The sequence below is a fragment of the Amaranthus tricolor genome, chromosome 5 (assembly GCF_026212465.1).
Source record: "Amaranthus tricolor cultivar Red isolate AtriRed21 chromosome 5, ASM2621246v1, whole genome shotgun sequence".
In the NCBI taxonomy this organism is placed as follows: domain Eukaryota; kingdom Viridiplantae; phylum Streptophyta; class Magnoliopsida; order Caryophyllales; family Amaranthaceae; genus Amaranthus; species Amaranthus tricolor.
Genome location: NC_080051.1, coordinates 31230689 through 31242952, shown reverse-complemented (window position 1 = coordinate 31242952; position 12264 = coordinate 31230689). Strand labels below are relative to the sequence as shown.

Sequence of the window (12264 nt, the reverse complement as noted above, 5' to 3'; positions counted from 1 at the left end):
AACAGATTGATATCAACAATGCTTTTTTACATGGCTATATATCAGAAGATATATATATGCATCCTCTTCAGGGGTATTCTAAAGCTCTTCCTGGTCAAGTTTGCAAATTGAAAAGATCTCTTTATGGTCTTAAACAGGCTTCCAGACAATGAAATATTGAACTTAATAAGTTTCTGCTTCATTCTTTGGGTTTTGTTCAATCCAAGCAAGATTTTTCAATGTTCACTAAAAGAGATGGCAATGATTTTACTGTCATTGTTGCTTATGTTGATGATCTCTTGATTTCTGGTTCAAATAGGTTCATCATCTCTCATATTAAATCTCAACTTCACCAGGCTTTTACAATCAAGGACCTGGGTGATTTGAAGTTTTTTCTTGGCATTGAGGTCCATAGAACTTCAGAAGGGATTCTTTTGAATCAAAGAAAATACATTCTTGATTTGCTTCGGGACACAAAAATGGAAAATTTCAAATTTTCTCCTTTTTCATTGCCCAAAGGTCTCAAACTTAGTACTTTGGTTGGTGGTTTATTGGCTGAGATCTACAGAAGACTTATTGGGAAACTCCTATATTTGAACATGACTAGGCCAGATATTTCCTATTCTGTGCACCAACTTAGTCAATTTTTAAGTGCTCCCAGGGCTCCTCATTTTGCTGCTGCTTTACATGTCCTGAAATATCTTAAGGTTTCTCTCAATACAGGCTTATTTTACAATTCTAACATTGATTTTCAACTACAAGCTTATAGTGATGCTGATTGGGGAACTTGTGCCTATTCTGGCAAATCTCTCACAGGTTATTGTGTTTTTCTTGGTCAGTCCCTTATTTCCTGGAAGACAAAGAAGCAAAAGGTTACTTCCAAAAGTTCCACAGAAGCTGAATATAGGTCTATGAGTCAGACAACTAGTGAATTAGTCTAGTTGGAAGGTTTATTACAAGATCTGGATGTTTATATTCCAAAACCTATATCTCTTTTCTGTGATAACAAATCCGCATAGTACATCGCTGAGAATGACGTTTTCTTGGAAAGAACTAAGCATCTCAAACTCGATTGTCAATACATTAGGGATCATGTTGTCTCTGAAATTATATATTTATCTCATGTCACTTCCACTCTACAACTGGCCGATTTGATGACTAAACCATTAGGGGTTGCTCAGCACAATTTTCTTTGTTCCAAGATTGGACTTCTTTACTATCCCTCATGTCCATCTTGAGGGGAGGGTATTAGGGTGATACATAGTTGTTGCCAGCTCACCTCTGGTTCTGTTAGAATATTGTTACAATCTGTAAACAAACTTTCTGATCTTTCTTCTATTTTTATTTTTTGTACAGCTTGTATATATATACTCTTGTTTTAGTTTTTAGAGAGATAGAATTTTTACATTCTTAATCAATAAAATCCTTCCCCTTAATCTTCTTTGAGAATCATCTTGTACAATCAAGATTATCTTGATTCTTCTACTGCAATTCTTGCAGTTTCTCACTTATCGAGTTTATTATTAATTTTTACATGCAAGTGGAAAGAGATAATTAATCTTTTTGTAGATGATTAAAAAAATCCTCTATATATAGCATGGGTGAAAAAAAAAAAACTTTTTCACCTTTGGATCTACCCATAAATTTCATATAGCTCATTAATTTTGCGATCATTATTTGTATTTATTTGAATTAGCATGATATAATTTTTTTGTTAATGAAATATATAGAACATGTTTTTTTTATTAGTATTTGACTAACACCTAAAAAATTATACATGGTTTAAATTAATTGATTTAATTTAAGAAACTAAAGTTACAATAATTTTCAAATAAGGTGACGTAATTTTTATATATTTGATTTAGAGCTTAACTTGTTCTCAATTCTCAACTACTAGCGCCTTGAAAATACATGACAACATATATACATGTTAAAAAAATCATAAGATATAGATGGAGTATATTCTCACTATCCACTACGAGCCACGTATATCTTCAGGAGAAGTACAAATATGAAAGGTGAAATGGACCAACACCCGTGCAATTAAGTTATTATATTTCCAATTTAGATTAAATTCATGTCAATCGAGTCCAACAAAAAAAAGCTTCTAAGCATATAAATTTTAAAGGAAATTTCATTTCAAGTTTTTTACTTATCTATTTGGTGGATAGATACTTTTAATCCGCATGTTAATTTTAAGCTTATAACTTTTTTATTTGATAAACAAAAGGTTAAATTTACGTTATCATTATCTTTTTTATAAGAATAAACGCTTTGATCACCTTTAAAGAACACTTTTTTTAAAATTTAATCGAAATAATTACTTAATTTAACATTTTATGTAACACATGAAAAAATTAAAAGATTCTAAATCACCATACCACTTAAAAAAATATTTATTTACCACATAAAAAAAAAAAAAAAGGCACAAAAAGTAGTGAGTTCGTTTTACTATCTCGCCCTCAAAAGGGTTTAACAGCAAAAACCACAACTTTAGACGGCCAAAAAGATCAAAACACAATTCTAGCACAAACACAAAAAAATGGGGTTTGGAACCTTACGATCTTTGATTCGTCCCATTTCAAGAACATTGCTCCTTCGTTCTTCAACTGCTCTTTCTTCACCATCAACCTCACCATCTACTCAATTTTTCCCCAAATTCCTTACTCCAATCCATCAACAAAAACTACCAGCAGTTCCCCATTTCATTTCTCGTTCAATTCATCTGGATTCACTTTCATCTCTTGCCCCTAAACCATTTGACCCATTAACCGATACCCGCTTCCCCAAACGTCGCCCTAGCGATAAGGGTCGCCGCAAACGATCTAGTCTCCGCCCTCCTGGTTAGTTTTTTTTATTTTTAAATTTCTTTCATTGATAATTAGGTAGGTTTGAAAATTTATTTGATTTTCTACATGGGCTTTTTTTTTGAATCCACTCAATTTTTATGTTAGTTTTGCTTTTGATATTTTATTTGATATGGGTTTTGTTTAGAATAGCTTTTTTGAAGAATGTTGCACCATTCTAGGTTGGTGATGCAAAGCTTATTTGATTTTTGGTTATGGGTTTTGTTTGAAGTTACTCGTTTATTATGAAATTTCTGGTTTTGATTTTATATCTGATATGGGTTTTGCTTATACTTGCCATTTTTTTGAAGAATGTTGCATTATTATTCCAGATTGGTTATGTTTGTGAAAGTCATGAACATAACTTTTAGTAACTGAACTAAACCGATCAGACCTGATATTCAAACCTGGGAGACCAGTAGAATAATGGTTTTTTTAATTTAATGTAGAAGTACGTTAATTTTATGTTCCTGTTTTTGTGGCGATTTTGATGAAGGTTATGGAGTATTTTATTAACGGTGTTTTGGGATTTGAGGCTAAAAATTGGGACTTTTTTAGTGTCTGAATCAATGATAGAAGTTCATTTTGATTGGTACATGAGATTTCTCAGTAAAGATGGTGCTTTGGTGAATGACTGAATATTGTTTAATTGTAATCCATGTAAATGTGAATTCTGTGTAGTGTGGATTGTTGATAATGTTTATACTTCTGCTAATGTGGATTATGGCGTAGCGAAATTTCTGGTAAAATTTTATGGTCTGAAATGTAATGCAGGACCTTATGCTTGGGTTAAGCATGTACCTGGGGAGGCTGTACCACCGAGTCAACCTAATGAAGGGAGTGTCAAGTTGAGGAATGAGAAGAAACGACGAAGGCAGCGCCGTGAGTTTATAAAGGTACGTCTGATTATGTGATCTTTTGCGTGTTTCCCTCTCCCTTGTACTGTTACAGGGTTTTAAGATTTGATGATTTTGTCAACGAGATATAATATTTGAATGCCAGACGAAAGACTCTTACTTGTGGGAAACTCCAAGTTCAATTGCTTGTCTATACAATATAAACTACGTATCTTTTAGAATGCTTAAATTTGGAAGCTGTTACCGGAAAGCCTTTCTTTAAAAGGTTTTAGGCTGTAGAACCTTGACTAGTATAGAACTTCACTAAATATACACGTCTTGGTTGTAAATTTTCCATTTGACTTAGTTTTCTTTACCAATACGACTTAGTTTTCACTATCAATGTAAGGGACTTGTGCATTGGTTTAACTTGAATCTATTGAATAGTTCATTGCAAATAGATTAGGGATCAAACTTGAGCTCTTGATTTATTTATTCCAATTATTATCAGGAAGTTATTTTTGAGTGGATTATTGGTGCTAACGATCCAAGAATTTTTTAGCGATGGGGTTTGGTTTTTTGTTTAACAGTCATTGTGCTCTATGATTATGTATCTACATTTTCCAAATTCAACGGGTGACATCTGTAGCTCAACTCTCTATGTTTGTTCACCACAAGGGTTTTAGGTACTTTCAAAGTCTATCTGTTTCATGAACCATGAAGTAGTTAGTAGCATGCGATGGTTCTTTGTCATGATGATAGTGCCTTAGAACTTTTATGGGTTCAGTACATGCCCTTAATTAAAGGAGATACCCTGCTAGCTGTTTTACGCTGAATGTTGAGATGTCTTATCTGGATTGTTGTTCAAGACAACATATTGGGGCCAAACTGAGCTCTCCATTCTGAAAGAGATCAGAGCACCTGTTTTATGATGATTGGTTACATTATTTCCTTGAATTTCTTTAATCCAGGAGTATACTTTGCTGAAATTCGGGGACTTTTGTTTCAGATATGTAGCCAGTTAATAGATGCATATACAGTGATTTGGAGTTAATTTCTTGCCAAATCTATAAGGCTTCCCCCCCCCCCCCCCCTGTTTTTGGTAGAGCATTCACTAATGGCTGGTCACTGGGGGGACGATGAGTTGACAGCACTGGCCATGGTTATTAAAATCACAATTCTAATCAACGATTATACGATTTTACGATCCAAAACCAAGCGAGTGTTTTGAATCGTAGGTAGAATCTTACGATTCTAATTACAATAAAATTTGTAGAGGTAGAATCATAACACGATCCTACGATTTAGCGATCCGATTCTACAAATTTATTCTTAATTTTTATTAATTTTTCTTATGTATCATCTTTCATTAATTTTTCTTTCGATTCAACGTTCCAACATCATAATTTTTAAAAAATAAATTTCTTCATTGGTATGAAGATTCAAAATAATTATTAATTGTTTTTTCATTTCATTATTAAAATAAATTGAATGAAACTTTAATTCATAAACTCAAACCTTTGAGATGAAAATATTATGATAAATAGCAAATTTAGGTTTATTTTAGAATCAACTATCCTACGATTCGATTCTACCTCTTTGAACGATTCTAATTAGAATCTCAATTTTAACAACTTTGGCACTGGCTATTCAAGTCTCCTTATTCATACCCTTTTCTAATCCTTTTTTTCACTGTTACTGAGTATTGACAAGTTATTTATCTTATTGAGATGGAAATCTCAAGTGTAAGTTTATTTATTGAGGTTCCTTCTCGGATAAACTTTCCTACTAGATATGTTGCAATGTGCTGCCTTGGTTTTTGTTTGTGAAGGATGGATTTTCTCAGGTTTTCTTAGAGGGGAGGGGAATGTTAATGACTGTGTTTCCTCAGATGATTATGGATTCTTGGACAAAATTAGCAGTTGGTGAACTTGAACAAGCTTGAGTTTGCCAAGAAACAAAAGTACGAGCACAAAATACCTTTATCCACCTTTCTTTTTAGAAAACTTCCCTCTTCTAGTTTTTCTGATTTTTGTTAATTTAAGAGTGTCTTCGTAACGCATGATTCATCAAGGATCATAACTCATAAGCTCCATTTTCTTTATTATATGAATTGGAATATTTGTGATGATTAATGCGAAGATAATTCAGTGCTCCACTTGAATGACTATTGTCCATGAAAGCTTATATTGCACGTATGCTGACCAAACTCTCATAATAGTGGAAAGGTCATTTTGTTGTGCCCTTGATGGCGATGATCTTAGATATTTAGATTATAAGAGTTGAGAGAGTAAGTTTGAACTACCTTTGACAAATGCTAAAGGTGATTTCTAGGGAATGGTCATGATTTGTTTTCATCTCCCTTAAAGCGCATGAGTTTAGGGTGAATCCTGAACAAAATCAAATGACGTTGAATTAAATTCAAACAAAGGTTAATGGACAATTGTAGATCAAATTACTAATCAATTAATAGTTATTCTTGTGAGAGACTGTCTCTCTCACCTCAAAACAAGAAGCCTACATTCTTATTTCCTCTTTAATTTATATTAATTGGACTATTTAGCCCATATATATAGAGTGTCTCTCAAAAAGATTGTTTCTCACAACAATTTGTGATCAATAAAAATTCTAACAAATCAAAAATTGTACCCTAAATTTGAAAATATACTTGCCCAAAACCCTAAATTGATCAACAAAGGCTAATGAGCAATTGTAGAATCATAAATCAACAAAAAATGTTTAACATAATACAAATCATATAAACAAATTTAGAACAATTGAATAAAAATAATTTTATTTGGGCCTTTGGGAAGGAAGAACAAAAAAAGAATATACCTGTATATTGTGGCTGTGGCTCTGTGCTGCTGCCTGGTGCCTGGCTGCGGGCTATCTACTGTGCACTAGGACACGGTGGTGAGTAGTGCAGTGGCCAGTGGCGAATGAGGATTTGGGAGATGGGAGTGATGGGTGAGTTTGGCCTTTGGTAAAAGAATATCGACTATTTGGGGAAGAATGTCAAGATGGGGAAGTTTATTGTTTCAAACAACTTTGAAAGAAGATAAAAAATTTTCATACAACGGCTTTTGTGCTTATGTTGTATGCATGTACCTTTTAGCGTCTTTGGTAATGTTTTGACTTCTAAGCTACTTGAAATCTTAAATGAGCTCCGACTTCTATTTATCTTCATTTTCTAAAGTTCGGGTGGTAGGATTTGGCATCTATGTATGCTTTGTGTTTGTTGGCTCTGAGAAAACTCCTTAATTTTTTTTTTTGGTGGTGTCATTTTACAATGTGGAATCCAGATTTTACTCTAAAATGCATTGAATTTCTTTTTACATATTTGTTGTGCTAGTGACGTACCTTTAACCCGGGCACAGGCTACGAGTGAGCATTAGTATACGATGATTTTACATGCTGGGACAGATTCTATGTATTATCCTGTGGCTTATGTGTTACGCTATATCTGTCTTTCCGTCTAATTTTGTCCTCACATGGTTTGTTTTTGTATTCAGCAATCTACTGCTAGCTATGGGGTCATACTAACTTCAGTGCATATTAGAACTAATAGCTTTGCACTTTACATCTTTGCAGTCCGAAAGAAAGAAGCGAAAGGCTCAATTGCAGGAAGCAAACCTGAAGAAGAGGGAGAAGAGGATTCAACGTAAGATGGAAGCGGTTGCTAGAGATCGGGAATGGGCTGAAAGACTTGCAGAGCTGCAACGACTTGAGGCAGAAAAAAAGCAAACAGCGTAATAGTCAGCATGAGACCTGGTCATCCATTCGCCTTCTAGCAGGCTGCTACCACAAGCTGTGAGGGCCGACAGCGTTCGCTAGGGACCATAGATTTGAATTTTTGCGTAAGTTGTCTTTACTCGCCTATAAGTTACCATAGGAGCTATCTCCGTTCTTCGTATTGTTACATTACCAACATGAAATGCCATGTTTAGTGCTAGACCACTGGATTTTGAATTTATTGGTAGTCGGATCCTTTCATTTGTGGACATGATTGTTGAGCAAGAGTTGGGTAATAACTTCAACTCTCTGGAGCATTAGAAATTAGATTTCTTGTTTCACATGTTTTACCTTCCGGAACAATGAATATTTCAACAATCTGTCTGTCTCATTTTGTTTGTTACTTTTTTTTACAAACCCTCGCATTGAAGATGCAAATTCAATGGGATAGTGGAGATTTCAAGCCGCTAGGTGTGAGATCTTTTGATCAATTTCTTCAAGCTTTGTTTTGCAGAAATTTATAATTTTCTAATATGTATTTATTTAATTGTTTGTGTATATTTGTGTTCTTTATATCTATATTTTTTTTAATGTTTGTATTCTTTCGCTAAAGGTTGCAATTACTAATTAGGGATGGCCTTTCCTAGATTTTATTGGAGCTTTTCAGTTTTGATTCTAATTAAAATCGCTGCCAATGATAATGTTTTTTATTCAAGTGAATTTTAGTGTTTGACAACGAATTCTAAATTTCGTTGAAATCCAGCCTCATTCTAGAATAGGACCCAAGATCGTTATCCTCGATAACGAAGATTTTCTTAAATGGTTGATGAAAATATTAATTTGAGAATCATTTAATCACAAATCACAATAATCTATAATATACCATAATTATCTCAAGTTGTACTTAGTTTCAAACTTTCAAGTAATAAATGATTGGATTTTCATTTATTTTAGGGTGTGCAATTCAACAACATAAAATTAAATGTACATTTTTCAAATTTAAAACTCCACTGAAAAATCATCTGTTTCCCCAACTAATTCAGTGTACGACTAATTCTGCTGTATAATCTGTACCACTTCATAAAGGCCACATGTTGAAGTTATCAAATTATTATTCAAACTATATTTTTGTCTATGCCGAATTTTCATAATTGAATTCCCACTACTTTTTTCTTTTCGATTTTGGGTGGGTACGACTTAATTCATCGACCTAGTAGCTCTCAATCTAACGGTAATTTTATTGCCCCGATTTCGTTACAATTTTATCAGATGTTTACCGTTGAAAAATATCTTAGTATTAAAGATTTATGGTTCGGCTCTCATGTTATAACCTCCATGAAATTCTCTTCATATTGCTTAATGACGCATTATCCATCACCTTCAATTGTCTTGTAATAGTTGGAATTGGACTGAATATTTTATATATGTTTTAAGCAGCAAGAAATAATACTAAGTATCAATATTAATATGAAATTTAAAAATAATTAAAAAATTTTAAAAAACGAATTGACTAATTAGATTAAACTTTCAAGTTTGATTGAAAGTTCAACTGTCTACTTTACTCTATTGGTTTGTTTAGATGATGGAATTAAATGGTTGTAATTAGAATGAGTTTTAGTTATTATCTTAATTAATTGTGTTATATCATTTTTATGGTAACGAAAATCCCTTCGCATTTTTCTTCACAATTTTCTATTACCACCTAATTCCACATATCCAACCAATGATGAACGATACTAATTTTGTGAAGAGGACTAAATGATTACATAAGGACAAACATGATCATCAACCTTGTTGAATAGATTTCATTATCAAATTATATTAAAATTTCTTTACCATTTCCAACAAGCCCTAAATCACCATCATCATCATCTTCATACATTTCTCTTATAGAGGGTATGATCAAAACTGGAGAATATAAGACGACGATAAATCATATTCTTATTAAAGCAGGTTGTAGCCAGTGAAACCTCAGCTTGAAAAAGTTTTGCAAATGATAACAAAGAACGAGAATACATAATAGGCAAGATAAAGCAAGAAAAGACGGTAAATCTAATGAGTTAACATAATGTTATGGAGTAAATAGGATTGCATTGAATAAGGGAGGTTTGATGAGCTTAGGACATAAATGGTGTACTTTTCACCTTATTTTCTATGCGATTGAATGCAGACAGTTACGTGCAACTTTCACACTTCAATTTTCCAGCTGCCTAACCTAAGCAGTAAGCTACAATAATTACATGTCTTCACGTACATTATTAAGCACACTCTTCAATCATATGTAATCACTAGCAGTTAGAAAAACAAACTTGATTTTAGTATGGAGATGGAAAATCATAATGGAATGCACAAAGGGAAAAGCAGAGATATGGAAGCAACTCATGCATTTCGGGTTGGGTTTTCGGAGTTGGCTTTACGGGTTTTAGCCTTGTTGCTAACTCTTGTTGCAGCCATTTTGTTAGGGTTGGATAAGCAAACTGTAATTGTCCCTATTACTATATCTCCTGATCTTCCTGCTTTCATGGCTCCTGTTCCTGCTAAATACCATTATGTTTCTGCTTTTGTGTAAGTATACTACATCCTTAGCTTTCCATCATAAGGAGTTTTAATTCCTTTTTGTTTATGCTTAATTTCTTGCATGGGTGAACGTAAATACAAGTACAGGGTGGGTGGGGTGAACACGAATTAAACTCTACATTTGTTTTAAATCAACTCATTGGCCGTAATTTTTCTGTGTTATATGTTATATAATTAAGTATCAATCAAAAGGTTTTTAATTAAATGACGACTTAAACAGATTTGGAGAATCGACGATTTAGACAGATTTGGACCTAAATTCTCCGTGATTTCTTAATAATTTGCATTTCATTATAAGTTTTCCTTGCATCCCCACTATAACCCTCAAATGAAGTTGCTCATGCATAGGAATTAATCTCAAAACCAAAAAAATAGAATTTCTTCCCTTAATTAAGTTGTCTAGTTCACCTTCTCAAATCAGTAAACGAAAAGCCGTAGTGCAATTTGTGTGGCCCTCCTAAAGTCATAAACTCCTAATTAGCTCACCTTGGATTAGTAATTTTAAATAATGGTCAAAAATTAAAACGATAAAAAGGTATTTTATACATGATTTTTAGTTTATTTTTTATTTGTTTTGGCTTTTTGGTTGTTAAAAAGTCAAAAAAAAGTATTTATAAGCTGAAAAATTGGATTTTAAATCAAAATGAAAATGTAAGTTTAGTTCTCTTTTTCATTATCTTTCTAGCACATCTTTTATCTAATAAACAATCAACAATCAACCTCAACTACGTGTCCATACTTGATTAAGATTATTAGAGAATAAAAATTATTTTAAGAAAATCAAATTTATAAATTAAAATTGTAATTTATAACATATATTCTAATTTGAATTATGAAAACGCTATTGATTGTTAAATTAGGTATACAGTGGTAGTAAACGCCAGTGCATGTGTAATTGCGGCCATGACACTAATAGCTGCAATTGCAAGCAAAGATGGTTCACGCCGCCTGGTGATCATGGTCGTGGATTTGATGATGGTCGCGCTACTCTTTTCGAGCATCGGGGCAACAGGCGCCATAGGAGTAATAGGATTAAAGGGCAACTCACATTTACGATGGGGCAAAGTTTGTAATGTTTATGCAAAATTTTGTAACCAAGTTATTGCTTCAGTTATACTTTCTTTGTTGGGAGCTACTGCCTTTCTCTTGCTGATTTTTCTTTCATTTTTAAAGCTCCACAAGAAAGCCTAGTTAGATTTTTAATGTATTCAAGGTTTATTTTCTAGATTTATTGTCTATTGGTGTTGATGCAATGTAATATTCTCTTAATTATATGTATTTGTGTCTTTGCTTTGTATCTTTGAGATGGATGAAACTTATAAGGATAAAATCGGAGATTTATATTGGATGAATTACATATTATATTTGTACCATGGACTAAATTGATATTCGTGTTGAGGGCTCTTTTCGATTGTGATCTCCTTGTGATAAGGGTATTGGTCTGTCATTATTCGTTCCCACCCTTTTCATATCTTGTCTTTGAGCGGGACTCATTGGGATAATGATAACCATGTATAATGAACAATGGCATGTTTTTTCTGTTTTGAAATAACGCACTAAATTACGTAAAAAGTCGAATATAGCTAGTATAATGGGATCGAAAAGTATATATGTATCCCTATTTCTTTCGGCATATATAAATATCAAGGAAGGTTTGATTTTGAATGCAATGGGCCATAATTGCAATATGTAATTGTATAGTCTACTCTCTACCACACAAGCACCTTTTCGAAAATTTGAAAAGGTTAAGTGAAAAAATAAAAAAAATTAACAAAATATATTAGTTTTTAAAAATTTTCCAAAAGTAAGCGTGAAAATTTCAAACATGAGGTTTGGAGCTATTCGCAGTTACTAACTGCGAACAGCCAAATAGGACAAAATAGTTCGCAGTTACTGACTGCGAACAACTATTTGACTTGTTTTGACCTGTTTGTAGTTAGTAACTGCGAACAGATAGCTGCACAAATACACAGATAGTTATTCACAGTTAGTAACTGCGAATAGGTCAAAAAAAGTCAAAGCTGTTCCCAGTTACTAAGTGGGAACAACTATTTTTGTCTTTTTTGACTACTAACTGCGAACAGCCCAAACCTGATTTCCACGCTTACTTTTGGAATAAGTTTAAAAATTAGTTTACTTTATTAATTTTTTTTTTATTTTTTCACTTAACCATTTCAAATTTCCCACCTTTTCTCTGTAGATATGAAGTACATTCATATTCAATGGTGGCCATTATGTCAATTCATAGATGAAGAAAGTTGTAGGTTGCCTACAAGATACTCAATTTAAAAATG

The 12264-nt window shown here is 32.9% G+C and overlaps 3 protein-coding genes across 3 annotated transcripts; all 3 read left to right on the top strand.

Moving 5' to 3' along the window:
- Positions 1-218: 218 nt before the first annotated feature.
- Positions 219-920, top strand: LOC130813669 (uncharacterized mitochondrial protein AtMg00810-like). Its single transcript, XM_057679512.1, has one exon. It carries the CDS (start codon positions 219-221, stop codon positions 918-920), a length of 702 nt encoding a protein of 233 aa, XP_057535495.1.
- A 1393-nt stretch (positions 921-2313) lies between these two features.
- LOC130814172 (uncharacterized) lies at positions 2314-7951 on the top strand. The gene is made up of 3 exons (XM_057680233.1): positions 2314-2822; positions 3600-3721; positions 7253-7951. Exons 1-3 carry the CDS (start codon positions 2522-2524, stop codon positions 7412-7414), a joined length of 585 nt encoding a protein of 194 aa, XP_057536216.1. The 5' UTR covers positions 2314-2521; the 3' UTR covers positions 7415-7951.
- Positions 7952-8981: 1030 nt separating this feature from the next.
- On the top strand, positions 8982-11340 carry LOC130814173 (CASP-like protein 1E1). The gene is made up of 2 exons (XM_057680234.1): positions 8982-9958; positions 10831-11340. Exons 1-2 carry the CDS (start codon positions 9714-9716, stop codon positions 11159-11161), a joined length of 576 nt encoding a protein of 191 aa, XP_057536217.1. The 5' UTR covers positions 8982-9713; the 3' UTR covers positions 11162-11340.
- Positions 11341-12264: the final 924 nt, after the last annotated feature.